This window comes from Centruroides vittatus, unplaced genomic scaffold, assembly GCF_030686945.1.
Source record: "Centruroides vittatus isolate TY-2023 unplaced genomic scaffold, ASM3068694v2 contig_3050, whole genome shotgun sequence".
In the NCBI taxonomy this organism is placed as follows: domain Eukaryota; kingdom Metazoa; phylum Arthropoda; class Arachnida; order Scorpiones; family Buthidae; genus Centruroides; species Centruroides vittatus.
In genome coordinates this window covers 296,676-311,375 of record NW_027121958.1, presented here as the reverse complement: position 1 = coordinate 311,375, position 14,700 = coordinate 296,676, and the positions used below count along the sequence as shown (strand labels likewise).

The window sequence follows — 14,700 nt, the reverse complement described above, 5'->3', positions numbered from 1 at the left end:
TAATTTCTTGTTATAATTTATTTATTTATTTATTAAAGTTAAATTATTTAAATTATAAAAGTTTAATTTTTTTATTTATTAATTTAAAAAATTATTTACTTTATGTTAATATTAAAGGAAAGTTATTTAAAATTAAATTATGGTTCTTAATAATATTAAATATTAATTATAAAGTTACTTTAATTAATACAAATTATTTTATTATTAATAATTGAATAAAAAGTAATAATTTCTATTTAATAAATTATATACAGAAGACAAATAAATAATTGTTATTTTTCATCAGAATTACTGTATACACTTTATTTTATATTATAGCATAAATAATAATTGTTTTTTTTTAAAGTTTAAGATTTTGTTATCTGATCTGGCGACAGATGGCAGCATTAATTTTGATTCTTTTATTTTAAAATATACTTAAACAATATCAATTTTTATTATTTTATAATATTAAGGATATTAAATGAAAATTTATAAACAAATATATATATAATATTTTAAAAATACTTTTTATAAATTATTTTTCATTTGTCTACTGAATAAACGTGTCAACAGATGGCGCAATCGGACGAATTCAACCAGATCGTCTAATTCAATTTATTCATTAAAAAAAATAACAAAAATTTAATATATAATCTAATTAATAAAATTTAATTTTCAAATATTTTGTTTATCAATATTAAAGATTTATTTATAATTTAACGTTAAAATGTTACTCATTAAAAAAAAAGTTATATATGATCTACCAACACCAGATGGCAGCATTAAGATAACATTAAAAATATATTTTATAAAATTAATATATGAATTATTAATTAATAAAATTAATGTTCAGAAGTATGAAATTAATCATTTAAACTGACACTAGATATGTTATTATATATTAAAACTTGTTTAAATTTCATTAATAAAACAAATAATTAATATATATATATATTTATACACGATATGGTAATTAAGTTATAAAAATGTTCGTTTTAAGAAATAGGTTAATTAGTGATTAAAGTTCTATCTCTGACGTCATACATAGACAGGACCTAAGGACTGTTAATTCATCAGTAAAGGATCCAATTGTTATACAAGAAACCCGCTGCCTCCTCTGACGTCATCCATTAGTAACGTCTTTCTTTAATTAATCACCGTTTAATTGATAAATGACGTGATTGGAAAATTTTATAAAAACAATTTAAAATAATTTATATAATTATTTACGGAATAACTACTACTTTGCTGTTTAATTTGCTCCATAAAGCTGGGTACACACGTACCGGTATACCTGAATACGCGCACCTGTCCTGTATACCTGAACGTGTGGTTGACAGAACTGCCAGTTTTTTCTTTTCTTTCTTTAATTCACATGTTCAGGTATACCTGCTAGGTAGATTGGTACGTGTGTAGCTGGCTTAACGCTTTTTCGTGTAATTTTTTAAATATACACAGTATATATATACAATCAAACCTCCAATATTGAACGCCTCTAAATAGCAGCCATTTTTCCCCCTCCAGGAACTTAAAAAAGTGCATACAAAATAACCTCCAAACAACGGCCACTTTATGTTCGCATTAGTAGAAATTTGACTGCATAAGTAAAACCCGTGTAAACCGGATTCGTACGATACCAAATATTTTTCCCCTTTTAGGCAGGTTTCCGTTTTATTTAAGGATCCGCTTTGGATAGGTTTAACTGTGCATATATATATATATATATATTGAAATTTTAATAAAAATCTTTCTTGAGCTTTAATTAATAATTAATTTTTTCTTTAATTTTTATTAATGACGGGTCTCTTGCAACTTTCATTAACAGTAATTTCTCTTTACTTTTAAAATTAAAAAGGAATTTTGATTTAATTTTTTAGAAAGTGCAATTCTTAATGAATAAATAAAATAATATTAATAGCGAATAATCAAATCAATTATTTAAAAAGTCTTAAAAGGATGCGGCATACAACGTAAAAATTGATTCATTTTTTCTCTTTAATTTCAAAAATATTTATAGAAAAAAAATTAGTTTAAATTAAGTTTTTAAACAATTTTATGGAGTCCGGGTTACACTGTAGAACTTGTATAAACCGGACACGGTACCGAATACAGTAGAAGCGGAACCTTAATAAAATGGAAACTAAAAATTCTTAAATATGTAGCGATTTTCCGTGTTAAAAAAAACCTGTTTAAAACGAAAACCGGCAAAAATATTCGGTACCGTACGAGTCTGGTTTACACAGGTTTCACTGTATTTTTTCTGGTTTAGCAGGTTTTTTCAGCACAGAAAGTCACTGCGTTCCGAAGAATCCTTTAACGTTTAGGCAGGTTTTCCGTCTTAAACAGGTTTTACTGTAATTTTTCGTTATGAAGGGAACACAGAATTTTAAAAATTAATAAATTATTCAGATAAAACATGAATAAGAAATTAATTTTATGTATTAAGTTGGAATTAGATTAAACGTAAAGTATTTATAATATTTCCTAACAGATGAATTAAGGATAAAATATTATACATAACTAAATTAATTATATAAAAATTAATATATTATTATTTAATTAAGAAAACTATTACCATTTATTTTCCTGGTGAAAATATAATTACACGTGCTTTTGCTCAAGACATGATGAACAGTTGAATTTCAAAACCTTTGTACATTACAATATTCCATATTAAAAAAAAATTCCTTAAAATATTCTTATAAAAACATTATAAAAAAACTCGTAGCTTTTGGAATGTAAACGTAAGAAAATATTAAAAATAATTAAAAATGTATTAAAACAATGGCTCAGACATTATGTCAATATTTACCACGCGCTTATTAAGGAGTGTCACATTCTAATATTCTTCTTCACGTCGCTATGGCGACAAACGTCGAATGGGTGGGTAAAAGGCGGGGTAGCAAAACACGTGAAAAATCACACACGTAGCTTCTTTAACACAAGAGAAATTTCAAATTATGTCACGTGATTAGACGTCCGATGACGTATCGCTCCGGCCTTTTAACGCTAACGCCCTCTCGTGACAACATTACAACTTAAACGTTTACTTTACTCACCTCGAAACCGGTAATGGGTCATATACGTTAGAACGGGGGGAAAAACATTAAATAAAACAGTATATAAAAGCCTCTTTTTGAATGGTTATTGTCTATATTTATAGATAAAAGAAAGGCATTATATATAAATAAATATATATATATATCTTTTTTTTTTTTTTAATATTTATCTGAAATTTTTCAAAAGTTTTTCCCAAACTCTAAAAAGTTACCATTTTTCTAATACATTGATATCTAACCGTCTAAACTGACAGACTCGTATATATATCAGACAGAGCATATTGACAAGAAGATATTGAATTTAATAACAGTGGATATTTGATCTTGGGGGGTGCAGATGTTTTATATTATTACAGCGGAGATTGTAGCAAAAGGGAAAAAGTAGGGAAGGGAAATTCGATCCGTCTGTTTCACCACCCCAACTTTTCTTGATGTCTAGCATCCCATAAGGATATCGTTACATAATTAGAAGGTCGGTATTATGTTATTCTTATAACATAAGCAATTATTGTGCCGTTGACGAGCAATGGCTTCCCAATTATGTTAGTTGTATGTGACACCATTTACAGTCCATAAATTTCCAGCTTCCCCCTTAAAAAAATATCAGTAAAGACGAATTTAATTTAATTGAATAAATAAAATATCTCTGAATGAATAACATCTTTCTTTCTTACTCGGCTCTAGTTTACACTTAAATTGTTTTTATCTTATTGATTTTTTTCCCCCATGTTTTTAACTTAAACAAATTGAATAAATGTTATAATTCTTATCAGACCAGGGAATTTTTGTTATATTTTTTCCCTGTCTTTTAATAATTTTTCAAATAGTTAATTTACTTAAGCGATGATAATAAATATATTAAATGCCAATAAAATAAAATAAATTAAGTTCTGATGATTTAAAGTACTGTACAGTTAAAATCAGCCTTTCAAAATTGAAGGCTAATGTAAATATCATCCTTTAAAAAAGCATATTTATAGTCATAAAAGGTTTATTTTTAATTTATTTATTTAAAAAAATAAATTAAGTAAATTTATAAATGCTATATTTTTATTATTGTTTTGAGTAAGGGAAAGAAATGGCATGTTTAAAAGTTATTCAATCATTAATCAAATTATTATAGAATAATAAAAGTAAATTTTATTCAATTTTGTTTTCTTTTCTACTGGCATAAAAAGTAATAAAATATAATTTAATTATATTTAACAGCTCTGTGGCTTCTCCACACGAAGAGGAAAAATAAATAAATAAATCTATTATAATCTATAAATAAAAAAATAATTTTTTATTTTTAATAATTATTTTAAAATAATAAATTAATAATTTATAATTTGTTTAAACCTTTATTTTATACACTAATTTAAATTTATTTTCCTGTAGAATGTTGTAAAAATGTATTTTAATCATAGTTTTTTTTTTTTGTTTTTTTTTAAAGTCATTTATAATTGAAAACAAATTAATTAATAAACAGAAATAACTTTTAATTTCGATTTTAAAATATAAATTAAATATTAAACCAATTCTATTATTTTTAATTAATATTTAATTCTTATAAATATATAATTAATTAAAGAAATTAAACGCGTAAAAAATATGCTATAAATCTCATTAAATTATTTAAAATAAACCGTAATTAACTTGCAAATTAATTTGTTTTTTTTTAAATTATAATTTAATATGATTTAAATCCTCCTTTTAGGGGTTGATTTTCTTCTAATTTAGTTTAGTTGAAATACTCAATTAAACGCCATAAAAATTACATAGACAAGTAAAAATAAACAAATATTTAATTGTGAAGTATCGTCAATAACATAAATTATACCAAATATAAAAGAAACCATGTAAAAGCGGTTAGAAATGGATCAGTCGCCTGCTGAGTGGCTTCTCCTTTAACCATATCTGTTATGAAGAGAAGCCTTATATGATCGCCCAGATGATAATATACTTAACTCATTAACCAAATCGTGTTGTCATGGAAACAATACAGAACTTCCTCCTCAACTGAGGAATTAATATCTGCGGAAGTATAATGAAGAATATATATTTTTTAATTATTTTCATCAGCAAAACAGAATGACGTACTTAATTGAAATATTTTTATAAAAGCAGTAAAAGATAATTGTAAATTTTTCCCCCCTGTTTCTACTTCTCCTCCTCCTCCTCCTCCTCCTCTTCTGCATCTCTTCCAGATTGCATTATTATTATTATTTTTTTCTCTGTTAATGGAAATAATACTTTCAGTTAAGTTCGAACGAAATATCAACATATGATACTACTTACGAGGTATAAACTTATAAAAAATAATAAAAATAAAAATAATCTAACGTGATTTAATTTAAGATACAAGAGAAAAAAATGTTTAATTTTCTTATTATTATTTTTTATAACAGTAAAATTCTCAGAAATATTTACAGATTTTTTTTCTTTTTTTCGAGTTACACAAATTACACTTATTATTTTATATTCCCCGACTCTTAAATTTTATAAAGCCGAAAAATATTTATTTTTATTTCGAGAAGAGTAAGACAGTTAGAGGCTTTTTATACCATAGAATCATTATATAATTATTATTTTAAGGTCTTCGTTTATTAAAGACCGATTTAAGAATAAGATTACTCTGACGTTCTGCTTACAGAAACACACTCGAAATTTGATTTTTTTTTCTTCTTTTCTAGTTTCGTAAGCCTCTTGTCGTTTACACGGAAAAAAAGAAAATTTACGGAATTAATTAATTAAAAGTCCTATAAACCAAGTTCGTTTAGTACAATATACATACATTGAACATTATTATTCTTCAACTCACGGCTACAGAACAAAGGAGAATCTGTCTATGTCCATATTTGTCATCGAGTCGAGATTTTCGGTGACATCGCGATTTATGTTTTATATGCGTGCTGTACATTTTGTATTATTATCATTGTCACTTTTATTTATTTGTTTCTATTTATTTTTTTATTTTTATTTTTTCCTCTTTCTTTCTTTTACTTTCCATCACTAAGAGAATCCGGACTTCCATATCCACTTGAAAGATCATCGTGAGAAAAAGGCGACAAATTTTCAGTCTGTCTCTTTATGTGATCCAAGCTACTTGTATCGTACGGTAAATGAGCGAATAAAACACGTTCCCCGTAATCGTATTCGCATAAAACTTTGTTGTCGTATAAATAAAATCTATCACCGACACAAAACCTGAAAATTTTATAAGAATAAATCTCAATGACATTAATTCTAGCGAAGAGAAATGAAGTATGAATGCAGTAATAAGGTAGAGTACCACTTCAAAATCACGTTTGAGTGGCGGAAAATGATTAATTTTCATCACGTAATTTGCTTACCTGTGATTGCACTGCTGACAAGCGAAACATTCCAGATGGTAGACGTTACCTCGAGCCCTCATAACCATTTCGAAAGCTGGAATTGTTTTGTTGCAGGCCGAACATAAACCTGTTGTGCCGAAGAGTCTAAGGGAATACGTTAGAAAGAAAAAAAAATCGTATTTTAAAGCTCGTTAGCTTTCTTCTTTAGACACAATCGGCTATTAACTCACCTGAGATAATCCCTCTTACAGAGAATAAGATTAGCTTTCGTAAAAAGAGTCGAACCGACCTCGCCAAGTCTGCAATCACAACAGGCACACTTGAGGCAATCTTCGTGCCATAATTGATCTAAAGCCTTCAATAGATACCTCTCACGTATTGGTTTCTGACAACCAGAACATTCCGGTGTTGGGCTACCAGTAGCTGCTGATAACTCAGTCCTGGTGGGCTCCAGCGAACATGTCCTCATGTCCATTATTGGGCCATCTGGTATCAATAAAGATCTGCAACGAGTGAAGGAAACGAAGCAATTAAACGTAAACATAAAAAAAAAAAGGAAAAGAGACAGCATCGTTAGAAGCGTTTAGAAACTTGAAAGAAACAATTAAAAATACCCCTGTCTAGTAATTCTGCGTGGTTATTTTATCGCTACTAATTAAAACTCGTGACGTATAACTAAGAGAAACAATGCAACATTGCCATTGTAGTATAAATCCCAGATAAATATTCCCAGCATGCCTAGCGATGTCGCACTTCACCCCAAGGGGTCGGCTGTTGAGCTGCACCCGACATTGACAGACAGAGCCATCTATCCCGCCAGCCGTTTTAATCAAGGTGTCAGCTGAGGCGGAAAAGTGAAGCTAGCAAATCACTAGTTGGGCTGGGACAAAGTGTACTTGACACACCAATTTTGTTGCGGCTTCAGTCAACTTCATACCGTGTACACACCAGCACATATATACGTTCCTCGAATTATTTTTTTTTACCTTTTTTTTTCGTTATTAAACTAATCAACAAACAGGGCGCGCGTAAGTACACCCGCCTGCGAGATTGTAAATAATTTCAATTTCAGGAATCTCGTGCACACGCCGCCATTAAAATCGAGTTACGAAATCTTTAAACACCAGAATTTAAAATAAAATAAGAAAAAAAAATTGCCTTACACCGACGTAATTCCTTATCACTAACCGAAATCCCAATCCTTCTTTCTTGAATGCCTCTTAAACAAACATTGGAACGTAAGAGTCATTAGTAGGTGGATGGCATTGAGTAAAGTGGCGAATCGTGTTTGCAGAGCGTGGCGCAAAAAGAAGTTAAGCAAAAAAAAAAAAAAAAAAAAAAAAAGAGAAAAAAAGAAAAAAAAATAAATTGTCGCCTTTATATCAGTGGGTATTAGGAAGCCGAAAATCCGCCCAAAGTAAGAGGGGCAAAGACGGAATTCGGCGTGGAAATGAATTGCCCTCATAACGTATCGCCGTGCTCTGGGGTCCAAGAGTGCAAAGCTGATTTATCGTGGAAGGCGAGATTGCTTGTTTAAGCAGCTTAGTCTGGCCACTATTTCACGCTAGGACCTCTTATCTAGGACGTAAATGGAACGCCAGGTCTGTCATTAGAGAGACTGGCGTCCGCCGGAGATTGGAAATCGTCGACTGAGCAAATAACGGCAAAGCTGAGCCGTTGTGCCAAGCCCGGGGCTTCTTCTCCTTCTAGCTTCTATCACTCGTTATTATTTATTTAGCTGTAGGCCGTCAGACCAACGTCTCGAACAGCTAAACCCGATTCGCCAAATTTACACCACACCATTTCTTTCTCTCTCTCTCTCTAGCGCTCTCTCTCTTTCTTTCTCTTTCTGTAAAATTTTATGAGAATTCTCTAAATTTAAAATAATATTATTATTTTCATAATTTATATAATTTAAATTAGCATTCAAATTTTATAAATGAACCTCGATTCAAATTGGATCTACCTATACCTTGATATAAGAAATTCCAATGTTTCAACGTTGATTCGGAGTCGAATTTTCAATAAAAATATATATATATAATTTAATATTTTTTCGTATGTTCGAGTGAAAATTTTGGTTTAAAATATGTTTTGGAGTGCCTCAAAATTTTGATAAATTCCAAAAAAAAACAAAAATTATTTATTTTTTGATCAAATTTAATATTTTATTTATTTATTTTTAGATTTAAAATTTTAAAAACAATTTTCAGAATTCAAAATTTTAATTGAATTTTTTCGAATTTTGATTTAAAAATCTCTCGAATTTCCAAATTTAAATATCCAATTTTTAGAATTTCCACGTTTTAATTAGATTTAAACCAAATTACATTTCTAAATTTTGATTAGAAAATTTGTTTTTTTTGTTTTTTTTTAGATTTTTTCCCAAATAAAAGACAAAAATAATTATGTTTTTTTCTTTACATTTAGAAAGTTAATTTTCATTAAATAACGCTTCATTTCAAATTAATTAAAATAAAAATAAAACGAATGCAAATTAGTCGTACTCATCAATTTATTTATTTTATTTTATTTTTTAATTATATAAAAAGGCATTAAATTTTTCTAATAATTTTCCCTTAAAATAAAATAAGATTAAAAAATTTAAAAAAAAAATTAAAAAATTCGAATTAATTTTATAATTTTTTAATAAATTAATTAAAATTAAACGAACGCAAATTAGTTGTACTCGTCAATTAAACTATGTAAAATTTTTTAATAATTAAAAATAAATTTTTAACAATTAATTTATTTATAAATATAAACAAAGAGGGAGGAGAGAGCGTGAGGAGAGGAGAGATCATTTTAAAATTGAATTTTTAAGAAATTAAATACTGATGATTTAAAAAAAAAATAATAATAATAATAAAACAATAAAATAAATTATTTAAAATATTAATAATAAATCTAAAAATAATTAAAATAATAAAACAGTTATTTTTAACGATAGATCGAAATTAGAAAACTCGTTATTGGACAGGAAATTAAATGTATTTTTTCGATGTGTTCCTTTTCTTAATTGGTTAAAAATTAAAATAAAAAATAAAATAAAAATAATTACTTTCGGATCATTTAATAAACATTCAATTCTTTTTTTTTCCTAAATTAAATATCAAAAACAATTTATAAATTATTATTATTATATATAATTTTTTTTTTTTTTTTTTAAACTCGGAAATTAATGGAAGAACCTTGATCGTGTTTTAATTTTATTTTTGTAAATTATTTATATATAAAAATATATAATAATTTGAATTTATTTTCATTTTCTGTACTGTTTTATTTATCTATTTTTGAATTTTCTGTTAAAGGATAATTAATAATTCAATTTTTATTAAAGATTTTCTAACGAGTTAGATGACAACTGAACTGTATTGTAGTACCTTCCACTGAATGTAACTTATCTCTTAAATTATACATTCAAATAAGAAATAAATAATTAAAAAAAAATTAGATTGTTAAGAAATTTATTAAAATGGCTAATTTATAAAAGAATAATTTTTTTTATTTTATTTTCTATTTTTTTTTTTTTTTAATTCTTTTTCTCTAGTTTCATTTTTTTCTCCTGCTATTGAGATCGGCAATAATGTAATTATGTAGAAAATGAAGCAAACATTTATAGAAGCTCATATGAGTTACCGGTAATGCGGTAAAAGTTCGACCAGGCAAGAAATTAAGGAAAGGTTGTGGAAAACCAATTAACGAACTCTGATCTTTTTTTTTTATTGTTATTTTATTATTTTATTATTATTTTACTATTTTTTTTCTTTTAGATTTTTATCTCTCTTCTCTCCGTTTTGCTTCCAACAAAGCGAATTGGACTCAACGTTTAGCTAGTGAAATTTTAATTTTTTTTAAAACAATTTTATATATTTTAAATCGAATAAAATATTATTTTAGTTTATTATTATTATTATTTTTTTTCGTCTATTATAACATTGCTAAATTGTTAAGCTTTATTACAGTTTCTAAATGTTAAATTTACTATTCTTTGTCCTTTATTTTTGTAGAAATTTTTATTCGAAAGTGATAAAATATAATCGTAGTTTTCCCCTTTTTTTTCTGCACATGTTAAAAGAAGAGGAGGAATAGAAGAGAAAGAGAGAAAAAAAAAATTGGAAAATCGTTAAAGAGAAAAATCAAATAATGTTAAATACAGATACGAAATTTAGTGGATGATACGTGATAATGATCGTTGATAACCCATAAAAATTTATTATTTTTTGTACTTTTAACGCTTCTAAAATGAAAAATTATATATTTTTTTTTTTACGTTCTAAAAAGTGTTAAATTCATTAATTTTTGTAATATATTAATAATTTTTTGTATATAAGATTAAATTTACGAGTACATAAATACAAATTTTCTTTATTAAATTAAAAGAGGAAAAATAAATAAATAAATAAAGATGCAAATTTCGATAATATCCAAAGCCATCTTGGTATCAACTTTCGGAAATTATAAATTTCACAGATGAGAAATTACGATTAAAGTCAGACAACTAGACACGAAATTATATAATTTAGGAAAGTTTAATGAATATTTTAAATCTATAGATTTATATATATATATATACACATACACATACACATACATATATATATATAATTCATATCTTTTTATTTGCTGTTTCCAACCGAGCAAACTATACCATAACTAGATTGCATGTAAAAGTGCTTCATAGCAGCACTCAGATGACGTTAAGAACTTGGCGCTTTTAAACCCATATCTCTGCTTTTAGTAGATCTATAATGGCCTCTTAGGCTACACTCTGAGCATGTCATGAGATAAAATTGCCCTATATTGAGACGGTACTCAGTTTACCCTGTCACGAAAGCTGTATAAACTACCTTTACTGAGAAGAGAGAGAGAGAGAGAGAGAAAATAAAAAAAATATAAAAAAATGAAAGAAATGCCTGTTTCAAATTTAGTTTCGGTTTTTCAGTTCAATGAATTCCTTACAATAATTTCTATATAGAAAGGTTTAAAGTAATTGTACAATTCGTTGGATCGAAGTGCATTCTCGCTTTATGGATAGAAATTGCTTACCCCCTATCTACACAGATATGACAGGATGGGAATGGTAGGATTATTGAGGACTTAGAGCAAATAGAATTCAAAGCCACTAGTCCCTTACGCTGGAAATCTCATATTCACGCCATGTGGGCCATTACTGCTGACGCGAAACGTTTCTCAGCCGTGCGAAGGGAGAAAGCAAGTGAAGTGGAAAGCTATCATCGTTTAGAAGTATTGGCCCGAAATGATGGCTGACGGATTGGCTGCACGATCGCCTATGAGTCTATAACACTCTTAGCGATGTAACTTATCGAAGATGTTACACGGCTGTAAAAAAAAGAGGAGGAGGAGGAGGAGGAGGAGGAAAGGCTCCCGCTATACCCATCTACCACCTTTCTGAAACATTAAAGTGGTGCTACCTTAGCGACAAAAGTAAAGCGCTGTTATATTTTTTTCTTCTTACCAAATAAAATGCTGCTACCGGAATAACAAAGTAAATATTAAATATTTATTTTTATACCCAGTTGCTATTATCGTAACAAATGGCGTGATTAAATAATTTTTCTACTCGCCGAATTAGGTTGGGATGTGTAATATTTTTTTTAAAAATAATATTAAACGTGTGATAATTAAAAAAAAGAAGAAGAAAAATACACGAAATTTAATTCCATCCTGGCGAGGGAAATAATTTAAAATGGATACATAAAGTCGAAATTTATATATTTGCTCCTATTAAAACGTATAAAATTATAAATATATAAACGTATTTTCGTGATTATTAACAATATTTCCTCTTATTGTAGCCATTCGACTAAATATTCATGAAGGCAAAAAGCATGGTCTTAATTAGTATTATTCAATTTATATTAACATTATAGGCTAAGTGTAATAGTCAAGGAACTAAAGAGGGGAAACCCATTAATGGGATATTGAAGTAACAATTACACGTGAGGCGATATAATTCAGTTTTGCCATAAGGCAAAACTATTGATTTATTTACTGCCACAGTTAACAAAAGAAGTGCGTGATTCAAGATATTAAAATGATGCTTATTATAATAGGATACAAGATGCTCTTGCAGTCATAAAATGCAAATCGATGAAGCATAGAAAAATATCGACAGAAATTTTATTTGGCTAACACATTATTCCCGTAATAAATGACATATTTGATATCATTGCTACTGTTTCGGTAACAAAATTAGACGTGGAGAACGGAGTAAGAATAAACATGGATAAACAAAGTTTAGAGTAGTGTATAAGATCCAGTGTGACGTAGTAGAGAAAGAAAGAAAGGCACGTGATTATTGTTACGGTAACAATAAAGAAGTATCAGAACAGTTTGCGTGCGTTTCAAATAAGAAACTCGAATCTAATGAGTAGAACGTTAGAAGCGATTGGAAACAATCTGCTATTATGATAACAAAATAGTGCGTGGAATAACATACAAACAATGATTAAGATTCGATGCTGCAATAGTTTAACAAAGTGGAAAAATAATATACAAATTACACAATTGGAAAAAACTGTAGAAGAATGCCATTAGGATAACAATATGAGGTACAGTGCCTATAGTGTGCATCTAACAATGCTATTGGAGTTACCGCCTTCGAAACAATAGGAGCTTTAACATCGTAAAACGCGATGCTACCACAGTAACAATAGTTTGTATTTTTTTTTCTTTTTCTTTTTTTAGGGGAAAAAGTATTTCTGCGCGCGGAAAAATTGCCAAGCAACGGGAAGTATTTTATTTGCTAAGCAAATAAAAATATTGGGGCAAAAATTTTCGGTTGTTGATTCAGCACTCGGCTACAGACAAGAGAAGGGAGGAGAAAAACGTGAACAAGCACTACACTAGTGTTGATTCAATAAACACTCTTTACTTTGGACTGTGGTCTTGCACTAATGGAAGTTACGGACGGCCTTTTTAGCTAATGGGATAAGTGGACACCATACTGGCGACTAACATGTTTGTGTTCTGTCCTTTCCATTAACAATTCTGCGTGCACTTGCACCTGTACATCTTCAATTAATACTAAAATTTCAACTCGTCCCTCCTATCGATTTAACTTTTCTCCCTTGATTTTTTAAGTACTCGTCTATATTATGCGGTTGGCACTGCCGAAAAAGGAAAAGAAAAAAAAATCGATAACTTACCTCAAACAACTGCTCGTTTCCTCTTAGACCATAATTGGGAATCACTACGTTGAAGAAGCACAACTTGACACCACCCTAGCTCGACTCGGACTGCTGCCTGTCGTGGGCACATGCATCCCATCAAGCACCAGGCATCGATGACGTCAACTCGCGTGCCACACGTGACGGTGTCCGGTGAGTGAATCGGTGACGTTTCCTGCGTTTGTGCTGAACCCTTACTAAACCAAGCAATTCCAACACAGAGAATGGAGGTTATTTGATTTTATTTTTTATTTTATTTTATTATTCATTTTCTTTTCTGTGAACATACACGCACCGAGGAACATTTTCATGTCAGTACAGTGAACCGAAGCTAGAATGGTTTTCGTGCAACTAAATTTTGGTTGAAAGGAATTAAATTGGGTTTCACCCCTTTACTTCCTTTTAAAGAATTACTTTTATTCTTCCTTTTCCCATTTATATATGTAAATATTGTACTACATTTCTTGTAAATAAACTCATTTTTCTAACGTGAAATTATAAAAAAAAAAAAAAATTTTTTTTTAATTTTTTATACGCTCAACTTCAAAAATCCTTTCTTCGAGTGTTTCTTTATTCCTTCAATTTTAAACATTCTTCAAATGCATCAGAACTCCAATGTCATTCATTACTTATAAAATTTAACTTCTTCTCTAATCCAGAATTTCCCACTTTTATTTATCTTTTTTAGGAACTTGACTTTCATTTTCTTTCAAATAAACGTGCAACCAATTTCACAAAATATAGGACGAAAAAACTCTAAAAAAAAATCTGCAAACAAAGCATTTTAAATACTAAATTATTTCAAAAATATATACACTTATAACGCTGTAATTTTTTATTTAGAATATTGTATAAAAATGTGTACTTTTCTTTTTACGTATTAATCTACAGAGAAAAACACCAAATATTTAAATATTTAGTACCCTTTTCTGAAGATTGTATGTATATAAAATAAAATACAGCAAAAATATACATTATAAGATAGTAAAAATACAGTAAAATTACATTACAGTACAGCAAAAAATGCCATAAAATACACACAGTAAAAATATAGTAAAATTATAAATTAAAGACAATAAAGTTATATATTACAATACAGTACTAAATATTTCTACATTTTAAATAAGTTTTTCGAGATATTTAATTAAT

The 14,700-nt window shown here is 28.1% G+C and overlaps 1 protein-coding gene across 1 annotated transcript; it reads right to left on the bottom strand.

The window, feature by feature from the left end:
- Positions 1 to 5,982: 5,982 nt before the first annotated feature.
- On the bottom strand, positions 5,983 to 13,653 carry LOC136972860 (LIM domain only protein 3-like). The gene is made up of 4 exons (XM_067267501.1): positions 13,531 to 13,653; positions 6,589 to 6,861; positions 6,377 to 6,502; positions 5,983 to 6,230 (listed from the first exon to the last, which is right to left on the bottom strand). Exons 2-4 carry the CDS (start codon positions 6,831 to 6,833, stop codon positions 6,023 to 6,025), a joined length of 579 nt encoding a protein of 192 aa, XP_067123602.1. The 5' UTR covers positions 6,834 to 6,861; positions 13,531 to 13,653; the 3' UTR covers positions 5,983 to 6,022.
- Positions 13,654 to 14,700: the final 1,047 nt, after the last annotated feature.